The following is a 27,837-nucleotide window of genomic DNA, read 5'->3' as shown; positions in this document are numbered from 1 at the left end:
TCATAAAAAATCAATTTAACAAACCAAAAAGTTATTGAAAATTGTACAGGTTATCAAAATTAGATTAGGGTTGAGTCAAATGATCTAAACACATGTGGAAAAGAATAGGTTTGGAAACCTATTAGAGACAACCAAGTCCCTGAGATTTCTCCTTGCTAAGCCATTCCTCCTTAAGCACACAAAGACATGGAAGATACATTGAGGTGCACCACACACACAAAAATAGACGGGTATTTCCTCTGCATTACGGGAACATTTATGTACACTTCCTCTCTAGTTAAAATACAGTTTCATCGAAGTGAGCATTTTCTTGTGATGCATAGTGGGACCTCTACATGTGTTTAGAAGGCCATTTGTTTAGCTTACAACAGTAGGTATGCCCAGGCAGCTTAGCCTGAAGATCAACCCCATTTTAAGTGGGGAGAAAGGTTTTTAAACAAGCCAGCTTCCAAAGGGTGATCTCACAAGCTGGTTGGCCTCCAGTTCCCAAACAAGATGGCCCAGCCCTAAGCTAGTCCTATTTCTAAAATAAATTAAGTGTTGAAATGTTCTGACTCCTCCTCTAAATATATGGCATTCGTCCATGTCGCATTCACACACAGGTTTCTGGGTTAGTTACAACTTCCCCGTTCTTTTCGTCTTTCAGAAAGTGTTCCACTTCAATAGAGTCCACCTTGGCGTTTCCAGATTTGTTTAACTCTTCTCTTTCAGCGACATCTTCTTGTGTGTGTGTTTCTGCTGGTTTTTTAATACAGAAGGCATTTCCTATAGCCAGCACCAAAGCCGAAGTGACCACTTCAACGCCAGCCATAATAAAAACATACATATATTTGTGTGTTGCGTCCAAGACTTTCCCTGGAAGAGAAAATTCACAGCTTCATCAACAACATGTTCAATCAAACCCATTCTCTAAGTTCCCAACTCTCTTAATTTGAAGAAACATTTTCAATAAATTTAGAATCCCTATGAATTCTGATAGCTCTTTATTTTTAACTTTCAGTATGGTACATGTGAGTGCGCTACTTCTTGGCTGATTGACAAAGCTGGCCTGTAACCACAACCACTCCACCTTGTCCCTGATCCTCAGTCTGCTCTTGCACATGTCTTTGCTCTTCTGAGCATGCTTCTGAGTACCAGTTGCCAAGAACCAGAGGAGTGGATAGTGTGGTTGTATTCAAGTCCTGTTTCCTAACAGCCATCTGGTTGCCACTGTGAGAAGAAGGCTACTAGACTAGATGGGTCACTGGTCTGATCCAGCAGGCTCTTCTTATGTTCTTAACGTAGCCATGGGGCCAACAAATCTGTAAGGTAAAGGTAAAGGGACCCCTGACCATTAGGTCCAGTCGTGGCCGACTCTGGGGTTGCGGCGCTCATCTCGCTTTACTGGCCGAGGGAGCCGGCGTACAGCTTCCGGGTCATGTGGCCAGCATGACTAAGCCGCTTCTGGCAAACCAGAGCAGCACACGGAAACACCGTTTACCTTCCCGCCGGAGCGGTACCTATTTATCTACTTGCACTTTGACGTGCTTTTGAACTGCTAGGTGGGCAGGAGCTGGGACTGAACAACGGGAGCTCACCCTGTTGCGGGGATTCGAACTGCCGACCTTCTGATTGGCAAGCCCTAGACTCTATGGTTTAGACCACAGCGCCACCCAAAACTAAGCCTGTTGTTCATTGCCTCAAAATAAAAGAAATTGCATCCCATGGTAATTGCCATCACTTTTCTGTCTTTCCCCATAAACCTGCCCCATCCCTTAATTGACAAACAGCAAATGAACTGAATGTAACATTTACCTGCTGAAGGTGGTCCAATTAGAACGGCCATCGCCTCCATCAGGAGAACTAAACCAATGGCACTGGAAAACTTCTGTGTGCCAACAATAGCCATGAGAACTTCAAACTGAAGAGCACCAACCATTCCATAGGAAATGCCAAAGAAAATGCAGAAGACCACCAGTCCATCATAATTGTAGGCCATGGACCCCATGAGATCAGTAAAACCATTAAAGAGCATAGAAAAGCTAAAGAGGTAGACACAGCGGGGCCTAACCCACTTCAAGCCAGCCACTATTCCACAAATGGGCCGAGCAAAGATATCAATCATTCCAAGAATGGTCAGAAGTAAAGCTGATTTGCCGTCTGGGTTCTTCATATCCTTAGCATAGCTCACCACAAAGACCGGGGGCACAAATAAGCCCAGCACCATGATGGATGCAGCTACTGTATAGATTACGAAGCCACGATCTCTGAAGACACTGAAATCCAGTAGCTTTTTCTTGATTTGCTTCTCAGGGGCCGCTTGGGAAGCGTCAGGTTTTTTAGGAGCATCCAACGGTCTCATCAGAGCTCCACAAACACAGCAGTTCAAAAGCAACCCCCCCAAGATGAGAAATCCTCCTCGCCATCCATACTCATGCTGTAGTTGCTGCCCCAATGGGGAAAGAGCACAGAGAAACACAGGGCTTCCAGCTGCAGCCAACCCATTGGCCAAAGGTCGCTTTTTGCTAAAGTAGCGATTCAGCATGATGAGCGACGGCTGGAAATTGAGCGCCAGGCCCAGTCCTGAAACAGAACAGATGCCAGAGTTTAAATCAGGAACAACATTCAGCATATATAACAGGAGTGCTCTATACTGCAGGTGCTGCAGGTGAGCAATTCACAGCTCAAGATACAAAAATAGCCCAGGATGCGGTTTGGGGTATGGCCAAAGACATCAGCATATCTTTAAGGGCTGCATGCTCTTGTCCAAACCTGTGCAGGAAGACTAGCCTCATATAACCAGCCTCATATAGCCAATATGCTTAAGTCTAATTAATGTATGAAAGGGTTAATACCATAGAGTAAGCTATCCTGCCAGGCTTAGCTGGGTCACTTCCTTTATCTTGGAAGGAAATGGGTAATCAAGCCTATTGTTGCCCCTCAGTCTACTAGAGAACCCCCAAAGAGATGTGAGCTGGTTGTTCCAGCTCAACCACATGGCTCTCAACCAAGTACTCTTGAATTCCTATACCAAGAATGTAGGAACTTTTACCACTTTGGAACTAAGCTAAGTTTTACCACCTGTGCAACTTTTCTGAATGCTGTATGGAAAAGCACATCAAGCTGACCTTTGGAGAGTTTGTAAGTAAAACATTTTTAAGTTACCAAAAGTGTGGTCTTTTTCCCTGCTGGGGAAGTGGGAAACTTTGGAAGGAATTTAAAAGGGCAGATTTTAAGGTTTTACAGTCTATATTTCCATGAAACATGGAAAAACCTGGATCAAGTCTGGTAAGATTCACTGCGTCTTGATTTCTTTCCTTTTTTTCATTTTTATTGGCTTAAAAAAGAAAAAAAACAGACAGCAAAACAAAGAAGTCTAAATTAACATTGCCTTCTACCAATAAGAAATAATAATAACTATTACAATAATGAATACTAAAAGTACCTTTATTTCCCCTTTTAAACTTCTATTCTGGTTACAATATATTACTATTCTATAAGAATCTATAAGTCTATATGTATATCTATACTATTAAGTATATAAGTATATTAAGTATAAGTATATCTATACTATTAAGTTTAAGTATATAAGTATATCTATACTATATATCTATATCTATACTATCTACTATAAGAATCTAGAAGTATTCTATAAGAATCCTTTGCTGTCCCATGTATTATTTTATTTCCCAAATTCAACCTAACCCTCCCCTCCTCCCCACTGCTTCCCTTCACCTGTGTGAGATCTTCCCATCACAATATATATTTTTTCTAGTTGCTTTGATAAAATAGAGTAACTTGAAAACTGTTAAATTATAATTACTTCTTTTGTCCTTACACGCTTAGCACTGCATCTTGATTTCAAGGGAAACTATAACCTGCTCATACCTGGACTAGCTCTTTTCACACATACAGAACCAGTCTTGCTTTGTGCCTATTTTAAGGGGAAGAAATATTCCATTTTCTAACCCACCCAAAAAAAAAAAAAAAAAAAGGAACCATAGTAATCACATAAATATATGAGAGATCTCATTTGATTTCATTTTGTACCTGATGCTTATCAATCACAGATACACTTATGGGAATGAAGGCACCCCCCATCCTTTTTATTATGCATTTATAATTATCTGTGTTCATGATGGTGTTGGGACACCTATACACAATCCCTCTTTCAATACTGTTTCCACCAACAAAATTTCAGGGCGGACATACCACTTTATTTTCAATCAGTGCATGTTCTGATTCAACTTCCTGCTGAAATCCTGTATCTTTTCATACCACAAGTGTCCCATGTTTCCCATCCCCACCCCCATCTTGTTGCGCCATAGTGCAAGGGTAGTGCTCCAGACAACAATAATGCAACAACATTGGGGAATCATCGCTGAACAACAAATAAATGGTGTGTGGACAGTCCAGTATAGATCCATCACTAATGCACTGATGCATTGATGCAGTCTTGCAGAACCCACCTGCAAAAACAAATCCAGTTTGGAAGGGCCCTACAACCAGCAACAGACTCACGCTTGCAGCTACGTGTGGATAGTTGTGAGCAAGGCACCTCACTGACCTGGCAGAGGAACCAAGAATGGTAACTGATGTTTGACTGCAAGGAAGTGAGAAGACGCCTGAGGCCAGTCAACAAAGAGAATGCATATGGTAAAAGGAGTGCTTTAGAAAATGTCAGGAAATGGTAGACAGAAAGGGCGTTGTGAATGAGGGACCTACTTTACACCAGTGCATGCAATGTGAAACTGTACCATTTAAGAATGCCATTAAGGGATCAGTGCTCCCCTACATACACGTCTCCCCACAAATACAAAACTAGCACATCAAAGAGATGCCGTACCACATGTCCCCCCCCCATTGGCTCACCCTCTCTCACAAGCTATTGCAACCACTAACATAGCTACATGTAACACAGTCAGCCCACTGGCTGGTTCTTGGACACTGGCACTTACCGGTAATGACACCAGCGGTAAGGTAGACCTGTATTATATTAGTGGAGTAGGAAGCAGTGATCATCCCCAATGAAGCAAAGAGGCCTCCGACCAGCATAACAGGACGGCAACCAAACCGATTGACACACATACTGCACAGGGGCCCTGAGCAAAAGAGAGAATGGGTAAGATGTTTGTTTCTGTAACTTCCCAGATCATTAATATATCTATCAGTTGCGGTTTGTATTTCTTCTCATAAGGTCCACCCAGATTCAGTTGTCTGAAGACCTTGAGTCAGAAGACGTCAGATTCCATTTTCCATCTCCTTTTCTTTTTTTTTTCTTTCTTTTTTAATATTTATTTATACAACAAGAAAAAAAAACACACAAAAAACACAAATACCAAATTACACACAAATTACAAAAATAACCATAGACACATAATTTTCTTGGCAAACAATAAAACATCTATTGGTCTTAACACTAAAGACCCAACTTCCCGTCTATTCCATATTTCAAATTCATATTACTTATTGCCAATACACATTTCTTTTCATAATTAAACTTATTCTCAAATCTAATTTCTTCTATCTATCTAGCAACTATTACTGAAGTTCCTCGAATGCTGCAACAGAATTTAAACTACTATATTTATTTTTCAGATATTCTTTGAAAACCCATTTAGAAACAAATTCCTGTTTTCATTTATTCTTTATTTTTTCTGATAAACCATCTAATTCGGCATATTCTGTCAGCTTTTGGATCCAATCTTGTATAGAGGGGATTTCATTACTCTTCCATTTTGCTGCGATCAAAACTCTTGCTGCCGCCGTCGCATATAAAAAAATACCCTTCCTCTTTTGTGGAATATCCAAATCTGTTACCCCCAGGAGGTAGGCCTCTGGTTTTTTATTGAAAGAGATCTTTAGCATTTTTTGCAGTTCTGCATGTATACTCTCCCAGAATACCTGTATTTTCCTACATATCCACCACATATGGTCCTTTTCCTTTGACCAAGACTCTAGATTGCTGGTGCTTACCCAACACATCTGGAGGATACTTGAGAATGTAAGCTTTCTTTTTTTTAATGTGTACAGATATTGGTAGCCTTAACATTTCCATTATAAACCACACCCACCTGCCCCCCCCCGGCACCATTTGTGATTCCAGGGATGGAGCAGGTACCAATGTGACTACCAAGGAACTATTGGGAGCTTAAAGCAAGCTCCTGATGGTTCCTTTGCTGTAGGTCAGTGTGAGTTTGAGCCCAATGGATCGATGTGAGTTCAAGCCTGTCAGCGAGTTTAAGCCCAGTGGATCTGTTGTGCAACCAAGTTCCCCTTGGTGAATTTAATCATGTGGCTGACCACTGCAGAAAGCAGGCTTGAACTCACTGCCCATGACATACGGTGAGTACCATGTGGGTTATCACACCCACCTGCCAAAGTTGTCCCATTTGCCCCCAAAAGGTTCTCCACTCTATTTTAGATCATATTCAGAAAGCTTTTTCCAGTTCCGCTGCCACCTGAGCCATGACAGGTGATCACTAGGAAAGGAGACTTTTCAAGTGTGGCACCCCAGCATTAGAACCTGGCACCTACATGGATGTTTTCCCAGCACCTGGAATAGATCTTATTACTATTTTGAACTTTTTGACTTGTGCTAGTCTGCCAACCTAGCAGTTCGAAAGCACATCAAAGTGTAAGCAGATAAATAGGTACCGTTCTAGCGGGAAGGTAAACGGTGTTTCCGTGCACTGCTCTGGTTCGCCAGAAGCGGCTTAGTCATGCTGGCCACATGACCCAGAAGCTGTACGCTGGCTCCCTCGGCCAATAAAGCGAGATGAGCGCCGCAACCCCAGAGTCGGTCACGACTGGACCTAATGGTCAGGGGTCCCTTCACCTTCAGTCTGTTTTATTCCAACTAGTGTATTTTAATGCTACCTTTATAGACTTGCTTATTTTTCATGCCCTTGTTTTCTTGGTTTGGGGAACAAACTATTTTATTGTAAAAGCCACCCTTTATAATATATATAAATATTAAAATAAAATAAAATAGAGTACTATGCTTCTTTGATGTATTTACTACCCCAGTTTTAGAATGTTGTAAGTACTGACCTGTTCCATAAAGCATAGCCAACAGAATGGAGGAGATCCACGCGGTGTCACTGTATCCAACACCAAACTCCCGGATAAGCTCTTTAAAGAAGACGCTCATGGCCTTTGGGAAGGCATAGGAGAATCCCGTGATGACAAAGCACCCAAAGAGAACAGCCCAGCCCCAGCCGCCATCTGGGGCTTTAACTCCGCTAGGACCATCGTCAACCACCACAGCTCCCATGATGAGATTTTATCTGTTTCCTAAGACATAAAAGAAATGTATTTAAATATTCCATCAGTACCATAAGATATGATCAGCTCAGTCTTGGTTATGCAATGAATAATTTTAATACAGTAGGGTCCATAAAAGCGGACGTCCTATGGAAGGCAAGGCTAGCTTTTTAGATGAAGTGGTCTCTTATGCAGAAAAAGGTCTGCCCTATTCCCAGCAGTGGTGACTGATGCCCATTGGGATCAGTAGGGTGGAAGGCAGGGAGATCAACAGACAGAGCCAACTTGCTGAGTTCTATAAGGCCAGCACTGAGACTAAGGTAGAGGAAGCTCTGACAAGCAGTGAACAACCCTTGGACTGGTTGCAAGTAAGGAGACAGACAAGTGGGGGCTAGCTGATGGCAGACTGAAGTTGATGGGACAGTGACTCATTCTCCCTAGTGGACCAGCCCCACTGTCTACCAGTTATTGTTGCATTAACATCTGTATAGCTGTGTACTTGGAGAGATTTCCCTTTCCTTTTTAAAATGATTTTATTGTATTTAATGTACAGTGGTACCTCGGGTTAAGTACTTAATTCGTTCCTGAGGTCCGTTCTTAACCTGAAACTGTTCTTAACCTGAAGCACCACTTTAGCTAATGGGGCCTCCTGCTGCCGCCACGCCGCCGGAGCACGATTTCTGTTCTCATCCTGAAGCAAAGTTCTTAACCCGAGGTACTATTTTTGGGTTAGCAGAGTCTGTAACCTGAAGCGTATGTAACCCAAGGTACCACTGTAAACTGTTTAGGGATCTCACATATTAAGCAGCACATAAACATTATTATTATTAATAATAATAATAATTTTAATTTATACCCCGCCCTCCCCAGCCAAGGCCGGGCTCAGAGCGGCTTACAAGCAATAATAAAAACAAGTTGAATGATTACAACTTAAAAACAAAATTAAAATACAACATTAAAATATTGAGACATTAAAATATTAAAATGTAGCCTCATCGCAGGAGGAGAAGGAAAGGAAAAAAGAAAGAGAGGGAGGGAATCAAATTGGCTCCAAGCCAAAGGCCAGGCGGAACAACTCTGTCTTACAGGCCCTGCGGAAAGAAATCAGATCCTGCAGGGCCCTGGTCTCATGAGGCAGAGCGTTCCACCAGGCCGGAGCCAGAGTTGAAAAGGCCCTGGCTCTGGTTAAAGCCAATCTAACTTCCTTAGGGCCCGGGACCACTAGGGTGTTGCTATTTATGGACCTTGAGGCTCTCCGTGGGGCATACCGGGAGAGGCGGTCCCGTAGGTACGAGGGTCCTAGGCCGTGAAGGGCTTTAAAGGTCAAAAGCAGCACCTTAAATCTGACCCTGTACTCTACTGGGAGCCAGTGCAGTTTGAAAAGCACTGAGTGAATATGCTCCCATGGCAGAGACCCCGTGAGGAGCCTCGCTGAAGTATTCTGCACGCGCTGGAGTTTCTGGGTCAGCTTCAAGGGCAGCCCCGCGTAGAGCGAATTACAGTAGTCAAGCCTGGAGATGACCGTTGCATGGATCACTGTGGCCAGGTCGGGGCGGGAAAGGTAAAGGGACCAACTGCTTGATGCGGCGAAGGTGGAAAAATGTCGCCTTGGCTGTTGCTGTAACTTGCGCCTCCATGAAAAGGGAGGCGTCAAGGATTACACCCAAACTCTTAACGGAAGGCAGTGGCACTAATTGGGCCCCCGCAAGAGAAGGGAGTTGGTCCCTCATCCCCATGCCATCCCAACCCAGCCATAGGACCTCTGTCTTCGAAGGATTTAGTTTCAATCGGCTCCCATGAAACCATCCAGCCACAGCTTCCAAGCATCTGGTCAGTGTGTTCGGGGCCGAGTCAGTGTGGCCATCCATCAGCAGATAGAGCTGAGTGTCATCAGCAAATTGGTAACAGCCCAGCCCAAAGCTCCGGATAATCTGGGCAAGGGGGCGCATAAAGATGTTAAAAAGCATTGGGGAGAGAATTGCGCCCTGCGGCACTCCGCACACCAAGGAATGGTGCGACGACATTTCCCTCCCTAGTGCCACCCTCTGTCCCCGACCAGAGATAAAAGAGCACAGCCAGTTACGGACTATGCCCTGTATCCCCACGTCTGCGAGGCGGTGGTCCAGAAGATCATGATCAACCATGGCAAAGGCTGCTGACAAATATAAAAGGATCAGCAGTCCTGACCCGCCTCGATCCAGTTGTCTACGGAGATCATCTGTTAGGGCAACCAGAGCCATCTCGGTCCCAAAACCAGGACGGAAACCGGACTGAAATGGATCTAAAGCCAATGTTTCCTCCAGAAACCTACCAAGCTGTTCAGCAACCGCTCTCTCAATTACCTTACCCAGATATGGAAGATTTGAAACTGGGTGGTAATTGGATAGATCTAAGGGATCTAATGAAGTTTTCTTTAAGAGTGGACACACTACTGCTTCCTTCAGTTCCCCTGGGAATGTCCCCGTGTCAAGGGACAAATTGATAATTTCAACCAGGGGGGTCCCTAATCAGCCAAGATGGGCACAGATCAAGGAGGCAGGTGTTAAATTGTTAATATATTGTTAATTCTATTCCTTTTGTTTAATAAATTTATCCAGAACAGATTAACTTTCTGTTTGGCTAATGGCAAAAATCACTTAAAATTCCCCAGCTTCAGAAGGCTCAGGAGCTCCTGAGGTCCACAGCATCTCCAGTTTAAAGGATCAGGTAGCAAATTATTTGGAAGACCTTTCTCTTTCTGAGAGGCTGGAAAGCTGCTGCCAGCCAAATCAAAGAATACTGGACTAGATAAACAAATACCGGTAGTCTGATTAGGTACAAGATACTGTAGCTTCCTATATCCCCACATGCTACCAGTGAATGGAACAAAGGCAGTGGATCCAGTTATTTGCTGTATTAAATATGTCTATCTCTAAGCAATACCTACTGCTTGCAAGACAATGGCCATGAAATTATTACATGCTATATGATTCATTTGACCCTGCAAGAGCTGCAAATGAAGTCACTTGATGTCTAGACGGCTGGGTGATGAGTATGTGATCATTCAGAGTCCTTTCTGTGACATTTAGGCCCAGGGCTGCACAATTTACAAGAAACAATCTCACGGTCAAGCTCCAGAAATAAACCTGGCAGAGCCTTCCAGAGCAGATCTATTGCATGAAGCTGCTCTTTCAGGAGGAAAACATCCAAATGCTTTTCCTTCATCATCTCTGCTGGAGAAGATTCGGTTACAACAAATACACGGGCTGTCTTGAGCTGCATAAAGTTAGAACATGAAACCGGCATGAAAGCAACACTCCGATTATAAACGGCACGATCCAAAGAATGAGGCGACATGTTCCATGTGCCCAGGGAGACTTTGGGCCTTGAACAGCAAAACAGTCACCTTTCCATAAAAAAAAATGAAGGAATGCTGAAGATGCCCACATTTTGGCAAGTGTCATTATTGTACTGTAAGGCTTGCTGTTTTATTACTGCAACAAGAAGAGTGGAAATTCTTTTCCCCAGTATCATCCAGATCCTTACCCAATCTACAATGAAACCACATTTTCTGGCACTGACGTTTGACTTCCTATACGTACTCCTAACGTATATCCTCTGAGTCTCCGCTAGTGAACTTACAGTAAGGGTTATCTGAGGTCCCTCTCTTAACTGCCCAACAGAGTTTATGCTCTTGTCAATCAAATATCCATCAGCGAAATGTCTAAGTAGGCAGATGGGCTATTAAATCAATCAGTGTTTAACAGCAGTATGGTGGGGGGGTTTTCTAGAAAAAAGGGTTGGATTTGAACCATCACTCACTATCACAAGAAGCTGAAAAATAAAAGTACTAACAAGGGAACAAATGCCTAAGTCCACCATCTGAGTTATAGCTTTAGTAAAGTGGAAGGGGGGGGAAAGCAGTTTTCTCAGAAAGAAGCCCCTGGCTTTCTCACATGTTCCGCCAGCCTGCCAATTAAATTGTTTGGCAATTCATCATGGTATTGCTCCTGAACTGTAGCTGCAAAAAGCAGCACTACATAATGCTTTTATCAGGTTTTGTTTGTATATGCAAGAGTACCAGGTAATTTGCTTGCTATCTGGCATGGATGCACTTTCCAGGGACAGCAAATCTATATCTGAATCTAAATATATATTGGCTCCAGACAGCTTCACTAAAGATAAACAAAACCACTCAGTACCCATAAGCCATCGGGTCTTGCTGCAGGAGACCTTTATGAAAATCCTTTCCCCCTTCCTCTCAAAAACAGATCTGGTATTGGAGGAGATAAGCTATTCTGTCCCCATAGAAACTTGCATCCATCCATGCATACACCTACTCACAGCCAGCTGCTCATTCTTCTCCTGCACCGTTCTGCCTGACAGCAACTCAGGCAGAAACCCAGCTAATAAACTTCCCTATGTACATAGCATATGAAGAAGACTTGGCATTCATCATCACATCAGTCATTCATCGGTGACAGGGTTCTCTCCATCCCCCATCCTGAGCCCTTTCTCACTTCCAAAATGCAGCCATCTGCCTGCCGAGCGAAATGACTTAATGCAGTGGCTCCCAACCTCTTTGCCCACCCTCCAGCCCCGCAGACCACTACAAAATTGCTGTGGGCCTCAGCAGATCACTGAAAGATTTTTCTGTCTTTTGTGGTAATGGTGTTGCACTTTGCTAGGGGCTGCTTTTACTTCCTACTCTGTATTACAATTTAAATTCTGTGGGATTTAAATTGTAATGCAATAAAACACAACAAATAAAAGAAGCAACAAAAATGGAAATAATGAATGAATAATGTGGACACGCCATGGACCACCTGAATGAAACCCTTGAACTCCTGACTTAAGGGACTTCCTTCAGCTGGATATTTTGCCATCCTATCCTCCATCCCCAGGAGTAATCTTCATCCCTGAAAATCCTCTAGCCAGGATATTTCTGAAGTACGACACTATCTGACTTCTAGCAATGCAGCAAGATGATGATTTCTGACCTGTATTCAACCACTGTCAGTGGCGTAGCGTGGGGGGTGCAGGGGGGGGCCGGCCGCACCGGGCGCAACATCTGGGGGTTAGGGTTAGGGGGCGCAAATCCACGGGTTAGGGGGTGCAAATTACTTGCCTTGCCCCGGGTGCTGACAACCCATGCTACGCCACTGACCACTGTGCATTGCTTTCTCTTGCACGCCTCTTCAGGTAAGCCAGCAGCTGATAGTTGGGTCATTGAGGGATAGTTTGGTCATCTCCTGCTCTCCCCCTTCATCTACACTTCATGCTGTTTAAATCACTGGCTGTGAAAAGAAAGCACTGCCTTAGGGCTGCTTTAATGAATGCTTGGGAACATTTAAGATAGTGGGATGTGCAGCTGCCCTGTGTTTTGCAAGTGCTAACTGCTAAAAGCATGTTACATCATCCATTTTGAAAGTGCTCCAGTGGTTTCTAACTTTTTGCCGGTGTGGAGTCTTAACCTTTCAGGCCATAATGGCCTGGACCCAGGATACATTAGGTATCACCTCATATATGTATAGACACAGACAGACAGACAGACAGACAGACACACACACACACACACACACGTGCTTAGGGTCAGGAACGTAGCTGGTACCTTCTATGCTATGGAACTTGCTATCTACTCAGTTTCCTCAGATTCACAACTTTTATGAAAACATTAAAAGCCGGATAATTTCAGAGGGATTTAGGATCAGAGTCGTTCGCAACTGGACTTAATTGTCAGGGGTCCCTTTACCTTTACCTATTTGTTCTTTAGTGTTCTGCTTTTTTTAATTGTACTGATAGTTGATTGTTCTGTTTTTCAATTTATTTAATTTTACATTAATTTATTGGGTGGGGGGTACCAGCTTTGCTCCTGAAAGTCAGGACATTTAGAGCTGGGCCTCCCCTAATTACCAGAGAGAGAGAACGAGAGAACGAACACACACACATGTGAGGTGGTCCCTTGAGGGTCTGTTTTCAGCCAGAAGGGTACAATAAACATCTGAGAGATGGGGAAGCATCTGCTCACATCTGCTACAGTTGTGGGATTATAAATTTTCATTCCCTGCTCTTCTTTTATCTGTTATATCAGGCATGTCCATCCGGTTGATCGCGATCTACCGGTCGATCACGGGACGTCCCTGGTCAATCATGTGATCCTGAGTTATGGCCCCCCCAATAAAAAAGCTCAACAACTTAGGCGATTTCTCCTCCCAAAAATCTCAGCAACTTTGTTGTTGTCTCCCCCAAAATAGCTCAGCAACTCCCCCCCCCCCAAAAAAAGCTCAACAACTTTGGTCAATCCAATGGGATTGCCAGTTTTTTTATAGTGGGAGTAAATCGCAGTCTCTTGGGAATTGGACATCCCTGTGTTATATCAACCATCTTATCATTCAAAAACGTCCCTATTCCCCATCCTTTGTTTCATCTTCAACTCAACTTCCAGGTTTTACCTTATAAAATGTGGGTGTTCCTCCTCTCCTTTCCTTCAAATCATCTCATTTTCTCCTTCCTCATCTTCCAACTCATTTTCTCCTCTGCCTATGAATAAGGTACTGAGGTTGCAATACAGTACCCAATGCCATTGAATTGAATGGGGCTTCTGAGCAGACAGTCTAAGATTGTGCGACAAATGTCCTCTACAGTAATAAGAATTGGTGTAATGTGTAACCAGAAACTCTGGCCTTTACCAGAATTGTCTACCTATAAATCCCTGCCCATTTCCCCCTCCAAATCACGCAACACTAATTTTCTACTGTGCATATCCTTGCCAAGACAATTATATGAGAGTTCATTAATTTGTGTGATTTGCCTCTCATTTAACACATTAAATGAAAATGAATTATGAACTCCCATGTGGATTTCAGCAGAACACTGATGCCATTTTCCAAATTAAGGCTAAGCCTATTCCTAGGAGAGTTTAATTCAAGAAAACACATTTTTAAAGAGGAATGACACATGGGATTTGCTTTAATCCAGAACGAAAGACATTCTCCTCCATTTTACTTTATTGTTCCCCATACAGATTCTGTCATATCAAGTTGTCCTTTACCAGTGCCAAAAAAGAGACAATTCGCGATAAGCAAGAGTGGCTCAAAATCTCACTGTAGAGGGGAACAGCTGTGTCCACTACCTGCCACTACAAGAGCCACTACTTTAATCAACAAAAGCTTCAGGGGTTGTAAAATTTGGAAAAGCCACCCAGGATTTTCCCAAACCCCAGAGGTGGGGAGCATATTTCTAGTGCCTGGAGATATAGAAACATCTTAACACAAGTGAGCGTAACGTATGAATGGAAAAGCTGACTTCTGGTTTTTCCTCATTCATCCATTATATTTTGGTGGCCAGAATGTTGCTACTGCACAGTACAATTAAAAAGCAAAGGGGGGAAAATCTATTTAGAGATCTAAGTCCTAATGTATTCCCCAGACTATGCAGCTCCTTCAACAAGTCTGGCTTTTTGTTTTGTTTTGTTGTATTTTGCTTTTGGGGTCCAGTACAACTCTTACAATCTATGCATGCTTAATTAGAAGAAAATCCCAGCCATTATCATGGGACATGCTTCCAAGGAAATGTGCACATATTGAGAATATTAAGGACAATAAGAAGAGCCAATGACCCATATAGCATAGCACCTTGTTCTCACAACGGCCAACCAGGTGAGCAGCACATTAGTACCACACAAAGAGTGATCCGCAGTCTCTGATAATCAGAGGGGTACCACATCCAGTACTGGAAGCAGTACACAAAACCATCATGACTTGTAGCTCCTTGGCAGCCTTATCCTATGAGGAAAATCTCTGTGCAGATTGTGCTGAGCAGGGGGCTTTAATTCCACTTTTATTGCACACACATCCCCAGGGAGTTCAGGTACCACACGTGCATTGTTTTTTTCTCCCCGTTGTCTCTGTAAACAGGAGCAGGGACTGCCCCAAGGTCACGCAATGAGCTTTATGGTTGAGCAGAGATTTAAAACCTGCATCTGCCTGACCAATTTCAGCACTCCATCTCATAACGCCACCGCTGACTCTCCTGTACGTACTGCAGAGCTGTGGTGTTATTACGCAATAAAGCACGGCCATTTCAAAGCAAGCAGAGTTATGTAATGTTTGTGCTCTCTGCACAGTGACCAGCACGCTACTGGCACTGAAAGAATCTTCCAATAGAAAGAACAGGAGGGTTCTTTTAAAAGCATATTAATTCTAGTCTACTAGGTAAGAAAGAGTTACAGGTGGTGTACACTGACACTGAATGAGAGGGACTGGATTAATGTAAAAAAAAAAAAAAATCCTTCCAGTAGCACCTTAGAGACCAACTACATTTGTTATTGGTATGTGCATGCACACTTCCAACACGGCTACCTACCTGTAATGTACTAAGCATTAGCCTTGGCTGGAGGTTGTTTAATTGGACCTCATTTTTAAAGCAACTAGAATTTTATCTCCTCTGTAACATCATATAGGGGGACATCAGTGCCCACTTAGCACATGACCTTCAAAATTCCCAAAGGCCAGTCCTGCATGCAGGGCTAGAGTCAGGGCTTGCTTACAGCGATGCTCTATTAGCAGCTATTGTGAATGTCAGGACTATATGCCTGTGAAGACATGCAGGGATTACCGGTATATACCCCTGAAATGGGTGCCCTCATCCACTTGCAAATAGGGAGCAGGATTTGGGTCAAAAATGGGATTTCTAGGGTGGCTGGAGCACCTCTCCTTTAAGAAAAGAATCACCGCTTCCCTTTAAGGACTTACCACTACACTGTGGTAAGTCCTTAAAGGCAAGCGGTGCTTCACAGTCCCACAGAATAGGAGGCAGACAACTTTCCAAAGGCTTCACTGTGCCATTTAAAAAACCACCAGTCTTAAGATACCTTAAACACCAACAAATATAGTGTGGCATAAAATATGTTGCTGTACTGTTATTCTACCTGTATTTTTCTTGATTGTCTATTTCATACCTAACTTTGTTTTGTTTAGATAAAAGCGTTAAAATAAAATTTCGTGGACTAGTACAACTCACTTCATCTGATGCATTAAGTGTGCTCTCAGTTGCCATACGGATAAACACACACACACAGGCACGTGGGGAAAACTTACACACCAAAGACCAAGCAGTGCAAGGGGTAAAGTCTGCATTTTTTAATGCAAAGCTGCAAAGGCAGGAGTGCGGCATCTGGTAGCGGAAACCTCTTACGAGGATCCTCGGATCACGGTGGACCCAGGAGAGCATCTGAGAGGAGGCGGCGCATCTGAGGGCGGAGGGGGCTCCGCTTGGAACGCGGTTCCAATGGGGCTTTGGCTCCACCCCGGAGCCTCCCCGCCCAGACCACGAGGGCTGCTGGCACAGGCTGGCTAGAGCACTTGGGGACGTCTTCCCGCATGCAGACGTGCAGGACGTGACAGAGGGGCAGACCGGAAGTGCCGGCTGCAATTACCAAGAAATACACGCGCTCACCTCGTGGTTGAGCCGGGGAGAGACAGAGCGGAGCACTTGCTCTAGTATAGTATTGCATTCCCTGCCGAGAAAGCGCGCGTAGCCTCAGCCATCTGTAGAAGGGGAAAAAATCAACGCACACATTCTCCCTAGAAGCCGATTTTAAGATCGTTATCTCGATAGCGCAAAACCTGCTTCAAAACCAGCCAACACGCACGCGGAAGCAACGCTTGGCAATATCTAATTGGGGTCAAGTTATGATTAAACAACCAAACAAGAACAACTCTGTCCGATCATCAGCTATATGCCGTTCCCAGCCCCGGAGCCGTTAAGTGGTCACATAATAAGGCTACTTAGAGGAGAAAAGTCGCGTGGGGGGCGGGGGACGACTCCTCTCCCTCATAATAATCCAAGCACCATTGTCGATCTGCAGATCTGAAGGAAATCAAATTATTCTGTTACCCCCTCTGGCTGTTAAGAAAGTAAGGCGCCAGCCTCTGAAAGTTTAATGGCTTTGCAGCCAAGACGACCCACGCGCCTTTTTTTTTAATCTGCTCTAGATGGCGTTTCCAACAAGAACACCGCCGTTATACATTTAAATACTTTATAACCCTTATGATTCAATCCATTTATATGAAAGGAGGGAGAGAACTGAACTCACTGCTGTTAGGAGCCGAGCTCGATCTCTTAACGGGCCGAAGCAAATTCAGTGAGGACGCTCTTTAAATTCAGCCTCCCGGGCTCTTCAGTTTGGGTAGCGTAACGCGATGGATCAGACTGTCAGAATACAGAACATCCCCGAGCTCCATGGTCCATTCCACAGAATACATAGACGGCGGCTTCCCAAACTGCCACCGGGCGTCTTATTTTTCAAACGTTGATCTGGCAACAGCGGTTGCCTAAGGTCATCTGCAGCCAACCCTGCCTCGCCTTTACTTCTTGTTGCAACTGCACCGACTAAGCAACCAATGACTACTTTTAGAATATAATATTCCTCTTGGCGAGAGCTGCCCATGGGGAGAGAGAGAGAGAGAGAGGGAGGGAGAGAGAGCACGTGCACAATAAAAGGCCGGAAACAAGCGCATTACTGCCTTGTGAGACGTTTTCACAAGCTTCCCCACCCCCCACCCCTTTATTCCCCCAATTCTCCTTGCCTGCAATCTGAATATAAAACCTACACCTGCTGGAATATACACACAGTTTTTAAAAACAACAACAACAACAAATGCACGCCCTTTAGATCGCATATTAACATTTACAAGCAGCACTGTCCCTATGTATTTAAAAAAAGGCGTTCTTTTCAACGTTGGTTAAAAACACACAAACGCATATGCAGGCTGTACTCTTGACACCTCTCTCTGGGTTGATCATAGCCATCAGATTGTAGCACTTGGGAAAGAAGTCGCATGTACTGATGCAGCCAAGTAGCTTCCCCTCAGTCCTCATTCACACAAGCGCTTATTTACAAACCAACACACAAATACAGGGTAACCTTACCAACTGAAAATGGAGGAAAAGCAGGCTCCAGAAGTGTGCTTCTGCTCCCCAGCCTGTTGCCTAGAAACAAAAGACGGAACAAATGGGGATGGGATGTAGCATTCACTTCAGGTTGACTCAGTTGTGAGTTGTTCCTGAGGGCGTGCTTGACATCCTGCCTCTCACTAAGGCAGGACCCGTAAATCACATGAAACAGCTCTGGCCTATTGCTTTCTCTTAACTCAAGTGCTCTCCCCATGTAGGTAAGAACAAAAGAAGTTGTGGCTTGAGTATGCAAAGTAGTTTGTTCACCCTCCTCTTTCTTGCCTTTGCAGTACTATATCAGGAAGTAAAACTATAACGTCCTGTTGCTGTTTTGCATCATTTGGGCCATTTTAATAAAATAAAGCAAATTCTTGATTACTATTCCTATCATAGCAGTATCACCCGTGACTTTAACCTACATTGGCAATAAGATCCATAGCTAGATAACATGACTTCTTTAAAAGAAAAGAATGAAGAGCACAGAGAAGACAACAAAGGAAGTGCTGTAATCCTTTTTCAAAAGAACTTATTGAAAATCTTTCCATATTTCACTTAGACTTGTCAACAGGTTTCAATTATATCCTAGGTGATTATCCATTTTTTGTTCAAGTTTTTGTTCATGCTTATTCTGTGGCAGAATCCCAACAGCCAATTTAATATAACAGACCGACCCTCTCTGTTCTTAATTTACTATGTTGATAAGAAGTTAAAACCAATATTATACCATTATCTTATAATATAAATACAATAATCTACACAAATCAATAACACTTGAAGTACAACTCTGGTCACCTCACTTGAAAAAGGATATTGTGGAGCTGGAAGATGTTCAGAAAAGGGCAAACAAAATCATCAAGGAGATGGAGCAACTCCTCTATAGAACTGTTTAGAGAAAACTATATATGAAGAGATATGATATCAGTGTGTAAATTATGCATGGTGTTCTGGTGTGCCATCTGGAGTGGGGCGAGGGTCCCCCCCCCCATGAATTTTCAAGGAGGAGGCGTGCTTCCATCACATGGCCCCAGCCCCCTCAATTGCAGGGGCAAAGTGGCATGTTTGGTGGTGCTGAAAAAGTGGGTAAGGAAAAGTTCTCCTGGACCTCTCATCTCTCATAACTCTTGAACAGGGGTCAGCAAACTTTTTCAGCAGGGGGCCAGTCCACTGTCCCTCAGACCTTGGGGGAAGGCAGACTATATTTTGAAAAGGAAAAGGGGAAAAAAATGAACGAATTCCTATGCCCCACAAATAACCCAGAGATGCATTTTAAATAAAAACACACATTCTACTCATATAAAAACACCAGGCAGGCCCCACAAATAACCCAGATGCATTTTAAATAAAAGGACACATTCTACTCATGTAAAAACACGTTGATTCCCAGACCATCTGCAGGCCGGATTTAGAAGGCGATTGGGCCGGATCCAACCCCTGGGCCTTAGTTTGCCTGCCCATGCCTCTTGAACATGTGGGTAGCCAATGGTGCTGAATATTGGAAGATTCAAGATGGACCAAAGGAAGCCCTTCTTCACACAATGAACAGTTAAACTATGGAATTTGCTCACACAAGAGGCAGTGATGGCCACCAACTTGGAAGGCTTTAAAAGATTAGACAAATTCGAAAAGCAGACAAACGAACCATGACGACTATGTTCCAGCTCCACAGTCAGAGGCAGCATGCCTCCATATGCCAGTGGATGGGAAACTGCAGGTGGGAGGTGGGGAGGGAGTGCTGTTGTGATCAAGTTCTGCTTGCAAGCTTTTCATGGGCATCTACCTGAGCTGGCCACTGTGAGAACAGGATGTTGGGTTAGATAAGCCATTGGCCTGATCCAGCAGGCTCATTTTATGTCCTTAAGTATAGAGCTACTCAATAATAAAAACAGAAGAAACAACATTAAGGGAGAAGGCAAATATTAACTTATTTAGGGGCCACATCACTGAGGCTAGTGTAGACTTATTCCGATTGTTTTCTTTTTATAAGATCAGATGTAATCTTCCACAAATGAGCATCGTGGGGATGGGCTTCCTAATCTGCTCCCCACTAGCCTTTTTGTTGTTAAAAAATCCTCTCAAGTTGTTTTATGCCCTGCAGGTGGAATGATACAGGAGGCAAGTTTGGGAAGGTTCTAAGCAACAACAAAAAACCACAACCTTACTCAAATGGAAAAGGGTTATCAAGTACGGGTACTTGCCTCTACAACAACTTAAGAGGTTTGCTAAGGGCAAAATACTACGTGACACCATTCAGGAAGTCAGGCCGCTGTTTGTTTCATATATTAACTTTCAGAACCCAGACACACCCACAGTCACACTCACATATGTCCTTCTGGAGACACTCCCTAGCCTAAACTGCTTATTTACCATGTATAAAATAAAACATTAGTTTGTACATTGAAGGTGACTCCCGCATGCAATGAAGTGCTAAAGAGTGGCTAACACAAAGTGGCTATATGTAACACTGATGGTTATATGTTTGTGTGTTTCTTTAGGGTTGTTATATTGGGTGTTCTATTTGTGCTTAATAGGAAAAATCCAATTTGTTCAGGACTGCAGACTTAATTTCCCAAATGAGAAGTGGTCACTGCATGCTAAACCAAGGAACAGAGTATTTATTTACCTTATTTTCAAAAGCTGGAGAATGCCAGAGGCGGGATATAGTTAATCTTCCAGTGAAATAGCCCACGGCTTTCAGCTACAGCCCATCACCACTCAGTAGCGAATGGTGTCCCACTGCCAGTGTCAAAATACAATTCTGACTACCAGTCTAGTCAGCGTTTGTTCATGGAATGGAGGAAGATACTATCTTGTCCTTAGTCTCAGGTAACAAAAGATGTGGCTTCCCTGCTGCTATACTTCTGCTATGAACCCAAGGTGGAGAACCTGTGGCCTTCTGGATGCGGTTGACTAAAACTCTCCTTGCTTACCTAGTGTGGGTTTTAGTAATATTTTGCAGATTTAAATTAATATTGCATGGCTTTATTGGGTTTTTAAAAAATCTTTTGTGAATTACTCCATGTGACACATTGTCTAGTGTTTTCTGAAACTTATGCTTTAAATGCGGTCTCTCTTTTTTAAGAATAAGTAAAAAAGAATCACCCCTAGCCAACATGACCAATAGTTAGGGATGAGGAGAGCTGCAGTTCGACAACATTTGGCCACAGGTGAGGTTTCCCACTTCTGAGGTAGACATTTCATCACTTAACTTGGTTATATTTTGGGGGGGGGGGTATCCCGTTGTCAGACTTTTATAGTAATCAAGGTGTCTGGAAATATATGTGTACCAATTCCCCCCCTTTTTTGTTGTTGTTTATGGGATATCCCAGTTATGGGATAACTGTGCCCTGGGATTGAATAAAACCTGTGGAAGGGTGAATGGATACAGTACATAGTTTTCACCTTTTAGTGTACAAAATGCCTTGCAAGTCTTTTCTAATATTGGGTGACATCCAGTGATGTCTGCCAGCTTCTACAATGGAAATCTGCTTGCACAATGGGACTTCTGGTTTCTCTCTGCCAGCTTCCCCCAAAATCTGCTCTGTAGGGTCCCCCAACCCCAGATTATGCAGGTGCAGGGAGGAGGAGAGAAAGGAGGAGCTCTGTTGCCCACTGTTGCTACGCTGGATTCACAAAAAGGACCATAGCATATGCTAGGATGAAACACAGTAACTCCTCACCATGCTGAGGAGGAATTCAAACTGAGGGCTCACAGGTCCAAGCCCATTATAATAACACTGGTCTCTCCCCTATAACTTGATGCTATCTGCTACTCTGTCTGACATTCACATGACCACAGCACTGCTAATTTGTGAGCTTCACTTCCTGATTAGCAAAGCCGACTTTCCACTACAACGTTTCCACAATTAATTCTAATTCAAACTGAAATCTGTGTAGAGAGGGGGGAAAGACATTTGGTCCATCTCCCACAGAGGCATTATTTGGCGGCTTTGTATTCTGAGGCCAGAGCCTGGTCCACCTCTGCAGGGACATCACTTCATAGATGTCAAAAGAAACCTTTGTCTCTGCCACTGGTGACCTTTGTTATTTACCAGAGGTTAATCCTCCCCTGCTCCACTTCCATCCTCTTTCAACATCCCCCTTCTCTTGAAGCAAACATGTGGTTTTTCTGCCATCCCCCGCCCTGCAATCTGCCCTTTTGGTCCTGTTTGATAACAGGTTCCATCAACCTACTCCTCAAATCTCCTCAGTTGCTTCCTTCTCTTTCTCTTACTATCCGCAGCAGGCCACTCAGGCTTTTACTGAGTGATATTTACACACATACACACACACATATATGAAATTTTCTCCGTGCTGAAAAGCAATCCACACACAGAATTTCAATAATCTTTACAACAGAAACAAAAAGTTATATTTATGGGGGTGCTAAAAGGGAATGACTTAACAAAATGTCCCAGTGGCTTCCTGGCTTAGCTAAGATTCATGCTAAAGAGGTATGGGTTTCATCAGCATTGTGTACAGTGCATTGTGTTCCAAGATGGAGGAAAGCTGGAGTGCAATGTACTAATCAATACAATGCAGAAATAATTTTAGTTAATTTAAATACTGATAATGGAGTATGCCACAAGCAGAAAGAGAAGACAACCAAAGCACTGTGTGGGAAGAAATATGTGTAGCCAAATCAATCCAGGTGTTTCATGCAACAAGTACACTGTCACATCGTGCAGAACCTCAGATACTTCCGGAAGAGTAAGCAATTACCAGGAGGGTAGGGGAATAGACAGAGATTCCTCCATATCTCAACATGAATTAGTTAGACCTTGGAAGGCCAGTTGGTAGACCACCCATTCCTGATCTAGACCTGCAGCGCATGAAACTGGAGACTCATTCCCAGTGTCTGATTCTCCTCTGCCTCCTCCCCAACTCCAAAATTCCTTCTCCTGGAAACTTGCCAAAGCCCAGCTGTAGGAATCATTCTAAGATTTCCCCCGCCTTCCAAAAAATTACTTTGTCTGTGATTGATTCACTGCAATTAGAGGGGGAGTTGCAGTTAGCAATAACATTTTTTTTAACCTGCCCCAAGCCCTTGGGATGAGGTGGGATGTACATGGAATAAACTGAATTATTAAATAATTAAGCAATGAATCATTAGTTCAGCCTCATCCCAAGAAGATCACTTCTGCAATTAAAAGGTGGGTTTGAAATGTCCCATGGTACCTTTTGTTTTATCACATTGGTATAGGTAAAGGTAAAGGGACCCCTGACCGTTAGGTCCAGTCACGAACGACTCTGGGGTTGCGGTGCTCATCTTGCTTTACTGGCCGAGGCAGCTGGCGTTTGTCCACAGATAGCTCCCAGGTCATGTGGCCAGCATGACAAAGCCACTTCTGGCGAACCAGAGCAGCGCATGGAAATGTCGTTTACCTACCCGCCGGAGCGGTACCTATTTATCTACTTGCACTTTTGACGTGCTTTCCAACTGCTAGGTTGGCAGGAGCAGGGACCAAGCAACGGGAGCTCACCCCGTCATGTGGATTCGAACCACCAATCTTCTGATCGGCAAGCCCTAGGCTCTGTGGTTTAGACCACAGCGCCACCCGTGTCCCATCACATTGGTATAGTATAGTGAAATAATAAATAATGACATATATTTACAAACTGTATATCCTGATAGTGTCAACAAATGAAATAAATGCACATAAACACATGTTCTGGACCACTAAACCACCTGCAATGTAAAGAATGGGGCTTGTGTGGCAAGGAAGGCAGCTAGGCTCCCTGGGCAGATCATCACTGCCACCACCCCAACACCCATCAAGACTCCTCAGCTCTTAACTTGAGTATGAAATGCAAAGCCCCTTCATGACCACCCAGCCCAAAAGGCTTTTTTTATTATTATTAAAGCAATTTAGCACTTCATTCAACTGCTCTCCTTCCTTTCATGAGAAAGAGGAAGAGTAACCAATCATTGCAATGACTAAAAAACATTCCAATTGTTCTTTTTTTAAAAAAAAGCACACCCCGTACCTTCTGGTATGGGGTGTGTTTTATACTATATGCAGATGATGCTTAATTACCAGGACTGCAAATCTCAAAATTCAGCCTGGAACTGAAAACCAGGCAGTGTCCTCCTTGCTGGCTTCATGCATAATTGCCTGCAGGCTTTTCTGCTCCGGTGGACACATTGGGAGTGGGGGGGAGGCTGTTTCCTAGCTGTTTCCTAGCAGTTGAGTGCACAGATCCATCAGATAGGCCAGAAAGCCATTATTCGCGTTACTAGCTTTGCACTTTTTTTCATTTAAAGCATCCAAAAAAAGGAAGCTGCTGTTTGCTACTGTGCGGGAGTCGTCGTGACTATATATCCAACGTACTAAAAACTCATGCCTTCAGCTCTAGAGAGTAAGAATTCAGTCCCTCGTGCCCCAAACTGGCAATACAAAGGTCATTTAATACCGCCATTTAATTGCTCCCGTCCTACGAATCTCCATGCCAGATGAGTAAAGGCCCACATGTCTGTGATCACTCTGAGCTTACCGGATTGTGCCACTTACAAAGCTCAAGTTACTCACGTGCACAAATGTTTGCATAGCATTGATCAGAGCTGAAGTCATGGGGAGAACCGAATACTCCCTGGGAGAAGATCTACTGATGGCGGTGTCATTTTACAGCCACAGTAGAACTGCACTTTAGACGATGCCACAAGCTATGTAAGTCTACCTCTTGAGAATTTCCCCTCCAGAAGAAGCAGCCTGTGTTATATACTGTACAGGGCATTGAAGTTGGGGGACTACATTAACAGCCCCAAACCCATCAGGTCCTAGCTACCTACTAGACCCTTCCTCATGCTATCAAACCACTTTGGTGGTTTGGCAAACTGCTTAGAGAGTATTAAAGCAGTATATAAATAAATGAAAAGCAAGAACATTGCAGTACCAGCTTCATAACTGATTCAGTGTAGCGTAATGGTTAAAATGTTGGACTGGGACCTGGGAGACCAAGGTTCAAATCCCCATTCAGCCATCTGGGTGACCTTGGGGCAGGGAAGGGGGGATATAAATGTGATAAATAAGTAATAAATCTACAGCTTCACATTTTTACTGTCATTTTATTTAGAGTTATTCTCCTTTCTATTATTATTTATCGTTATCATTATAGTTGTCAGGAAAGCTTAGTTAATTGTTGATCTATAGTGTTTGTAAAGGGCTCAGAAATATGTTAGTTAACCCAAACACCAAATCTGGCTTCATATTGGGTCCTCAGATTGCTGTTCCACAACCCCATCATAGTAAATATACACACTTATTTTGAAATATAAATACCCTTCGCCACAGTGGGCTTTCCAAGTGAATAATGGAGGATGTAGATGCAGCACTACCTAATTACTGTCATATGCAGCTAAAAAAATCAATCTGATGCCATCGGTACTTCAAATAGAAAAAAGAAAAGCGTATAAACACAGATGTCAGACTTGATATTGCTTAATAGAGAAATGTCGCTGTCGCAATTCAAGACAAGAACCAGTCAAACAGCACAGGCAGATATAAGCAGCTTCGCTTTTGTGTTCTTTACAATTTCGTGTTTTTTTTTAAATTAACATACCAAAGCTAAAAAGCAGCAAAATAAGAAATAAGTACAATCTTGCCCATATCATTTGTTTACAACATCTATGCCCAGGGAGGCGCAGTATTTCAATTCCAAGCAAATGCCCTAGATCCGTCAAAAAACATTGGATTAAATTAGATCAGTAACTGGGCACTGGCTGGAGGAGCCAATCAGGCCCAAGCTGACTACAGAGATGGGCTGAGATTGATTCCTACAGATAAATGGAGTTTTAAGGGAATCATTTACCATAGCCGGGGCTGTGTGTACAGAGAAAAAGCACCTTGGAATCTTATCCAAGGATCTGGAATGTATACATGTGCAGGTGAGTGGAGGACCATCTAAACACCAGAACCACACACCAACCAGAACGCCATCTAAAACCAGAACTCCTTTTCAAATGGCACAGTTCAGGTTGGAAACAACAGCACAGAGCAGAGTACCTCTGAGGGACAAAAGCGTCCTCACACAGCCCACCTGGATGATCTGGGAGTGGGGAAATGGGTTTCAGGGTAAGCCTTCCAAGTCTCTTGCTGATTTGAGCCGGATAATCTCTGACCCTAGAGATTAAACGTTACCCATCTTCCCGTTGCCCAGCCTCTCCCCTGATAAACAGGCGCGCGCGAGGTTTGCTCCTTGTTTCCCAGCCCAGTTCCTTCCCTCCCTGTCTGTCATCCCTTCACGAGCGTTTAAATCCCTGTGACATTTAAGGAAACTGGATCTCGCTGGAGACCCAGCCTCTCCTCCTCATCTCACGCGGTGCGCCCAGAAATCGAGTGCTTCTGTGACCCAGCCGAGCATCGTCACCAACTAGAGATCTATCTCTAGGCCTTGTTCTGGGGTGTTTGCAGATGTTTAGAAAGGCGCAAACGCCTCTCAGCACCCTCCTCGGAGGAGAGCCAGACTCCTTGTGATGCCCCTGGCTCCGGTTCCGAGTCGGTCTCGCTGAAAGAGGGAGGGAGATGCGCTCAGGAAGAGAGAGGCGGATGGATCGATCGCCTGTTTTAAAAAGGCTGTCTAAAAGCCCCGATGAGACTGGCTTTCGCTTGGTCCCGACACAGGCATCTCTCCTGGGCAAATCTCCCTTGGCCACGGAGCTCCTTGGGTCAAGGATGCGCGGGAGAGAAATGAATGAACTTCTCCAGGAGGAGGAGAAGCCGGAGCCAGACCGCTCAGGGTGGCCAGGACGCCTGGCGCTAGCAGGGGAGCCCCTGGGGATCATGAGGACCAGCCTCTTGGAGCCGCGGTCACCGCGACATGGGCTAGGAGGGGGCGCTGGGAAAGCGCGATCGTGGAGATGCTGTTGCTGGGGAAATAAGGGCAACTGGACAATACGGTGCCCAAAGGGGCTATGTATGCCTGAGCCTTACGGAGGTCTGTCTATGGGATGCGCCCCCGCCGACGCGCAGACCTCCGGCTTTCACTTCCCCACCCTCCTGTTGCGCGCAGACAGCCGCCTACTTTGCCCCCTGCTCAGCTGGTCCAGCCGAGGCCGGGCCAGGAGCATCTTGGGGAGGCAGCCGCGAGAGAAGGGGGCAGCAATGGGGCGCGGGGGACCAGCCCTGAGTCAACACCACGCCCGCCAGGCGAGAGTCTCTCCGTCCGCTTGGCGCCTCCATCTCCCTCCGCAAGCGCTGGAGAGGAGACCCGGCGCCGCTCCTTCCCAGCCTTAAGCCAGCCCTCGCCTCCGACCCGCCCAGATGCGAGCAGGTGCCGCCGAGCGGCAGACCCCGGCGGGCCAGGAGAGCGCGCGGCGCACCGAGGTGCCCCCCGAGCGCCACCTGCCAGAGCCCCTTCGGGCGACCCGGCCGGACGGTCCCCTAGCGCGCGCGCGCTCCGCAGAAGCATCTCCCCGCCGCGCACAGCTCGCTTACCTGGGTATCCCGGACCGCTGGGCTGGGCTGGGCTGGGCTGGGCGGCAGGTTCGGGCGTGGCTCCGTCCCCGGGCGCGGCGGGTTCGGTGGCGCGGCTCCCTGCCGTCCTGGGGCGATGTAGCGCCTGTAGCTCGAGAGCCGCGCAGCCAGCTCGGCGGGAGAGCGCGTCAGAGAGGCCGAGGGAGCCAAGCCGGGGCCAGGCCAGGCGGGTCCTAGCGCCTCCCAT

At 44.7% G+C, this 27,837-nt stretch overlaps 1 protein-coding gene across 4 annotated transcripts; it reads right to left on the bottom strand.

Moving 5' to 3' along the window:
- On the bottom strand, positions 1-27,807 carry SLC16A3 (solute carrier family 16 member 3). Of its 4 annotated transcripts, none has more exons than XM_080993907.1 (5): positions 27,612-27,807; positions 7,033-7,275; positions 4,938-5,081; positions 1,795-2,562; positions 1-855 (listed from the first exon to the last, which is right to left on the bottom strand). In XM_080993907.1, the coding sequence occupies exons 2-5, from the start codon at positions 7,253-7,255 to the stop codon at positions 593-595; spliced, it is 1,398 nt and encodes a 465-aa protein (XP_080850033.1). In that variant the 5' UTR covers positions 7,256-7,275; positions 27,612-27,807; the 3' UTR covers positions 1-592. The 4 variants fall into 4 exon arrangements, with proteins under 4 accessions (XP_080850033.1, XP_080850035.1, XP_080850032.1 ...); XM_080993909.1 differs by having other exon boundaries at positions 7,033-7,277; positions 27,641-27,807; XM_080993906.1 differs by lacking the exon at positions 27,612-27,807 and adding an exon at positions 18,157-18,338.
- Between the last annotated feature and the right edge of the window lie 30 nt (positions 27,808-27,837).

Source organism: Podarcis pityusensis (assembly GCF_964106645.2).
Source record: "Podarcis pityusensis genome assembly, chromosome: 2".
NCBI classification, from domain to species: domain Eukaryota; kingdom Metazoa; phylum Chordata; class Lepidosauria; order Squamata; family Lacertidae; genus Podarcis; species Podarcis pityusensis.
The sequence above is the reverse complement of the archived record's forward strand: the minus strand, read 5'-3'. Positions and strand labels throughout refer to the sequence as shown.